This window comes from Melospiza melodia, unplaced genomic scaffold (genome assembly GCF_035770615.1).
Source record: "Melospiza melodia melodia isolate bMelMel2 unplaced genomic scaffold, bMelMel2.pri scaffold_61, whole genome shotgun sequence".
In the NCBI taxonomy this organism is placed as follows: domain Eukaryota; kingdom Metazoa; phylum Chordata; class Aves; order Passeriformes; family Passerellidae; genus Melospiza; species Melospiza melodia.
Genome location: NW_026948800.1, coordinates 3,722,932 through 3,729,234, shown reverse-complemented (window position 1 = coordinate 3,729,234; position 6,303 = coordinate 3,722,932). Strand labels below are relative to the sequence as shown.

The window sequence follows — 6,303 nt, the reverse complement described above, 5'->3', positions numbered from 1 at the left end:
TTCTCCATGTTTATTGTTTTTCACCCTGTTACTAAAGTTCTTTTTGGGCAAACTCATTGATCCTGCTTGTAGGATCATCGGGGGCTAGGACGGTTGGGACGGACAGAGACCAGAGATCTCTGAAGCCAGATCTTGGAAGCTCTGGTTTATTGCATAGGGTGTGGGTACAGGGACCTTGTTTGGAGCTGCCAGCCACAGCTCAGAGCAGGCCCAAAAGAGGAGATCGAAAGAGATGCCCAAAATGGATGCCCAAAAGAGGAGGGGAGTTCCCATTACTATACAATAAATCTTCTTCTGTGCTGTATATTCTAATTTTCACTAACCAATATAGTACAAGATACAGATCTTATAGCATTTACATACAGCCTATAAGAATCATTACATTACCATACTGTGCTACATTTTAAACCCTGAAAACAACTCTTTGGACTCCTTCTGACAAGCTAGTACAGTCTGCTCTGACACTTGGACTTGTCTGCAAGCAGAGGGTATTGTTTCATCAAAAGAAGATTACCTTCAGCCGGCCATACCATTCTTTTCCAGTTGTTCAGTAACTAAGGCTTGGTATCTCAAAGCTTGCTTTCATTTCAATCTCACTTATAGTTTTGATATTCTCAAAATCTTTTGCCAGGAATTCATATTTATAAGGCTTTCATGTTTCATCTTCCCCAGCATCTGCTTCTTTTCATTTTCACCATCCTTGCCCTGAAGTTGGGGAACCAGAAAGGTTTGTCACAGCCACCCTCATTGCAACCTTTGGCGCCCAAACAGGGACCCTGACATTCAGTCATGTCAGCTGGCGTTAGCTGATGGATAGGCCAGTGCTCCTCGGGATTTTGGTTTTTGCTGGGCTGGCACATTCATCATTGCTTTGAGGGACCTTGGCCAGGATCTCCAGGGACAATGATGGTTGCACCTATGTAGGATTGCAGGTGGGTTTGGGGAAAGGAAGAACAATTATTGCCCATTTTGCCACTGTGTTTTTACAATATGAATCCACATCCCTTAACTGATTTGGAGTGTTCCAGTGGCTCTTCCACCTAAGGCAGAGAAAGAGAAAAATGGGCAGCTGGAAGTCCAAAGTAGAAAGGTGTGTATATGGATGCTTTAAGTTAATTCTCACTGATCATGACCAAGTATCTTCAAAGAACAAAATAAAATCAATTGTGAGGTGGATCATTAAAAATTTTCCAGATGCCTGTGAGCCTGACCGTCCTCCCTCCACCTTTGCTCCTCCACTTCCTGCTACCACAATCTTCTATTCTGCCCTGAATGAACTCCAGACTCCACCCCCATGATTGCAGGTCACACTCCCACTTTCAATCATTCCACCTCCACCCTGGGCCATGCCTCCAGAAGACCAGCCCTGAAGTCTGCCATCCTAAATCAAGGCCCTTCCTCCCCAACACCTTTCAAAATGGCAGCGCCATTTACATCACCCTCCGGCAACAATATAACCCTATGCTCAAGGTACTAAGCCCAACTGTCACACTATTTCTAATCCAAATAATTCTCCTCCAAGTTATTCTTCCTCCCCAGAAGACAGTTTGGATTCCCCAGAACCACCCCATCTGTCAACCCCAGAAGATCCCCAGGAAAGGATCTGGAAAGAAGCAGTTAAGGAAGGAGACTGGCAAATAGTCTGAAAACTCCTTGTGGCCCCTGTATATTATGAAAGAAGGGGACAGAATCCCAGGTAACAGCCATTGGCTTCTGGGGAAATAAGGGAGCTGTGTCGGGCAGGTAAAGACCATAGGAAGGACTTACCTTGTTTTAATGGACTAATGAGGGCCATGGTTAAAGCACATGTCTTAACCCCCTATGATTTAAAATATATTATGACCATGTTGTTCTCACCTACAGAATACACCCTATGGGAAGGGGGATGGAAGTGTTTGCTGAATCAATTAATAGCAGACTATGCTAATAATGAGGCAAGGGCGGAATTGACAATCAACCATCTAGCTGGAGAAGGACAACACAGTCTACCAGACAATCAACCAGTAGGTATCGCCAGAGAAGTATTGAATGATACCAAAGAGATGGCTTTGAAAGCTTTAATCCAGGTATCGGATGGTAGCACCCCCAATTTGGACTACCTTGGGTGGCTGCAGCTAAAGCTTTAGGACCATCAGACCATCTTGGGTGCCTGTCAAGTAAGCAAACCAATGCTATCAAGTAAGAAAACCAATGCTACCTCCCTCACATTGAGTGGCGTGCTCTCAGAGAAATAGACCATCAGACATGCCACCTTGCAAAAGAGCGATAAAGTTTTTATTCTGGGCACATGGGCATGGCTGTGTAGACTCTGAGGGCATGTGTTGCATGAACCTCTCCAGCCACAGCGAGTCAATCCATAAGGGCATTACGGTACTGAAGAAAGGGTTCAAGAAGCTTCAGGTAGAAAACAAAGACTGGGTCAATAAACTCCCCCAATCCAAGGCACTAAAGGGTTGGATGATGTCTAGCTAAAAAAGGACTATTTATTCTCTTAGTGGTTGCTGTTGTATTGTTAATTGTCCCATGTTTGTTTGGATGCTTTTAGAAGGTCTTACAAAATTCTTTCAGTTCCATCTTTATTGTAAAACAGAAAGGGGGGAAGATACCCAACACAGGCTCCTCATGGACTCCTTGGAGGAGAGAACTGGAGGTCAGGATGGCACTAAAACCTCTCAGAGACTCAGTGTGGGCAAGAAAATCCTTAAAATTACCTAAAAGTATTCTTAAATCCATAAAGTACGTTAAAAATCTTGAGTATCTTTAGGCATTAATGAGCCCTGCTAAGTTTCAGTACAAAGCTCTCAAGGGACTCGTTAAAATAGATAACTGGGGGCATGATTGCACAAAACTCTCACAGAGTCTGTATCAAAAGTGAAACACCAAGTACCTTAAAATAACTGAAGTACCATGAAGTATTAATGACCTCCACTGAGTGTTGTTACTGACAAAGCCTCTCCAGGGACTAAATACAGCAGATAATTGGAGGCCATGATTGCACAAACCTCTCAGAGACTCCAAGGCAAAAGCCAAACTCAAAGTCCTTTCAAAAACCTGCAGTCCCTTCAGGGAGCATTAAAGACCCCCCCAGGGCCATTCCTGAGCAAGGCTCCCCAGGGACTCCTTCCAGCAGATCCTTGAGGCCACAGGGATGTCGGCTAGGGGGGGATGCTGAGGGCAGCACAAGGGGCTGACAGTGCCCAGCCTGGCTGTGCCAGGAGGCCCCAGGGCCTCAGGACAAGGTGTCTCCTCACAGCCCTTGGTGGCACAGACCCTGCTGCTGTGCCCCAGGGCACCAAGACCTGGCTTCTCTTTGTCCTCTCCTGTCATCACTGCCTCCAGTTCTCTGCTCTACCTGGGGACACTTTCTCAGTTGTGTCCCTCAGTGGGACCCATTAAAAGTCCAAGAAACTTTGGAGTTGGATTCTGACTTGGAGTTCTGGAGAGGTTTCTTCAGTTCCTTCTCAGGGACTGATGTTCAGGGCCTGAGCACAAAGCCCCAGAGGCTCATTAAAGTCCTGGTGCTGTGTCTGTGCTGCTGAGCTGGGCTGGGCTCCTGGCACAGAGGCAGCTCCTGGTAACCAAGAGGAGTTTCAAAAGCACATTTCTCTTGATGAGCAGCTCTTCTGCCAGCCCAGCAGGGCTGGGGCACTGCCTGCAGCCACCCTGGGCACAGCACAGAGGCACAGAGAGCTTCAATCAGTCAGGGCTGGGAAGGTGCTGAGAAGTGCTTGGGGCAGAATCACTGCCAGCCCTTGGCACAGGAACATCTGGCTGCAGGACAATGCAGCTGCAGCTCCTGGAATGATATCCTAAAGCTGGAACATCACAATGCATACAGATTCTCTGAGTACATTCTCTGATTGTCTCTTGTGCAGAGCAGCCAGGGCTGCCCAGGGCTGTCCTGCAGAGCAGGGTCCTGCAGCCCAGGGCGCTGTGCTGTATGAGGGACTCTGCTGCCTGCCAGGGACAGCTCTCAGCCAGCCCTGGCAGCTGCTCCCAGCACTGGAGGACAAGATCTTGGTGGGACAAACAGCTGGTAAGGCTTGGATGTGTTATCCTTGTGTGGTGGTGATGCTGCATTGTTCAGCACTGGTCCCAGCATGGCACTTAACTCCACAACATGTCCAAGTAGATTATACAGGGAGCACAGTGAGGAAGGGGTTGCATAAAAAGGGAAACCCTGTTTTATTAATCTACTGCTCTAGGTTGCCTGTATGTGAAATAGCACATAGATATTTTTAATATCAGAATGATACTAAAAAAAAACAAACAAAATCTCCCAGATATGAATAAACCAGGCAGTGCAGAAATCAGCCAAGCACCATTTAGAGACAGCATCAGTGTTGCTTTTCCAGCATCCTCAGGGTTGCTCTGACGTTGGCATCAGAGTCTGGAGAGCCAGAGCTGCCCCTGGACAGTGCCTGAGCTGGGAGGGCTCTGCAGGGAAGAGCTGAGCCCCCAGGGCTGGGCTGGGCTCTGGCAGCACTGGCAGGGCCCAGCCCTGGGCACAGAGAAGCAGCTGATGGCAGGGACAGCTCCAGGCAGCAGAGCCCTGGGCAGGCAGTGGGCGGAGGGTGCCCCCAGGCTGTGCTGGGATATTTAAAGTCCTCTCCAAACCCAGTGATTCCATGATTACTATTTTTACAGATCCCCATGCCAAGACAGCACAAATGTCCAACAGCAGCTCCATCAGCCACTTCCTCCTGCTGGCATTGGCAGACACGCGGCAGCTGCAGCTCCTGCACTTCTGCCTCTTGCTGGGCATCTCCCTGGGTGCCCTCCTGGGCAACGGCCTCATCATCAGCGCCGTAGCCTGCAGCCACCACCTGCACACGCCCATGTTCTTCTTCCTGCTCAACCTGGCCCTCAGTGACCTGGGCTGCATCTGCACCACTGTCCCCAAAGCCATGCACAATTCCCTCTGGGACACCAGGAACATCTCCTACTCAGGATGTGCTGCTCAAGTATTTTTTTTTGTTTTCTGGGCAGCAACAGAGTTTTATCTCTTGACTGTCATGTGCTACGACCGCTACGTGTCCATCTGCAAACCCCTGCACTACAGGACCCTCTTGGGCAGCAGAGCTTGTGCCCACATGGCAGCAGCTGCCTGGGCCAGTGGCTTTCTCACTGCTCTGCTTCTCACAGCCAATACATTTTCCCTGCCCCTGTGCCATGGCAATGCCCTGGGCCAATTCTTCTGTGAAATCCCACAGATCCTCAAGCTCTCTTGCTCCAAACATTACTTCAGGGAATTTGTCCCAATTGCTCTAAGTGTGTGTTTAAATTTTGGTTGTTTTGTGTTCATTGTTTTCTCCTATATTCAGATCTTCAAGGCCGTGCTGAGGATCCCCTCTGAGCAGGGACGGTACAAAGCTTTTTCTACCTGCCTCCCTCACCTGGCTGTGGTCTCCCTGTTTCTCAGCACTGCAGCGTTCGCTCATCTGAAGCCCCCCTCCATGTCCTCCCCATCCCTGGATCTGGCCCTGTCAGTTCTGTACTCGATGGTACCTCCAGCCCTGAACCCCCTCATCTACAGCCTGAGGAACCAGGAGCTCAAGGCTGCAGTGTGGAGACTGATGACTGGATGCTTCCAGGAACATTAAACTGCTGTCCAATTTCTACAAATCACTTGTAATAAAACTCGTTTTTGATACGTTCTCTTGGTTTCATTTTGGAGGTTCCTTTTCTTTGTTTTACATTTTCAATCTTGTCTGATACTCTTAGATTGGATGTGACCAACATGTGTTCTCTAGTTTATATACTTTTAAGAAAGCATCATCTTAAAGTCATTAAGTACATCACAATAACTTATTATATTCATTAGAGCAAAGATCTTTGTATCAATATAATTAGCAAAAGTTTTACAGAAATTTAATAAGGTACGTATACACATTTACGCATGCACCTAGTCTAGCTTACAAAAATTTACATGTATCTTTTCAAATCTGTTCACATGCTGATGCTTTGTCTTCTTCCTTGCTATGGATACACTCTAAAATCATCAGTTGTTATTTCATCCATTACCGCAGCTTTTTTGTAAGCTAGCTGTAAAGCCCTTCTGTATTTTCCACAGAGAAATGGCACTGAAAATGCAATTTGTCATTTTGTTTCTCTCCACACTCACTGTAGCACAGACTGTGTCAATGTGGGGCTGCACCCTCAGTGCTTTAAAGCAGCTAAAGGATGTCCCAGAAGAGTTTTCTGCAGAGATGCCCTTTTGTTGCCTTCTCTGGAGCTGCAACAGCAATGTCTGTGTGCAGAGCTGGTGGCAGATCAGTGCTGGCCCAGCAGCTGTGCCCAGCA

The 6,303-nt window shown here is 47.6% G+C and overlaps 1 protein-coding gene across 1 annotated transcript; it reads left to right on the top strand.

The window, feature by feature from the left end:
- Positions 1-4,733: 4,733 nt before the first annotated feature.
- On the top strand, positions 4,734-5,570 carry LOC134413930 (olfactory receptor 14J1-like; the record flags this gene model as incomplete). Its single annotated transcript, XM_063147949.1, has 1 exon — positions 4,734-5,570. A coding segment is annotated over one exon (837 nt), but the record flags the coding sequence as incomplete, so codon positions are not given.
- Positions 5,571-6,303: the final 733 nt, after the last annotated feature.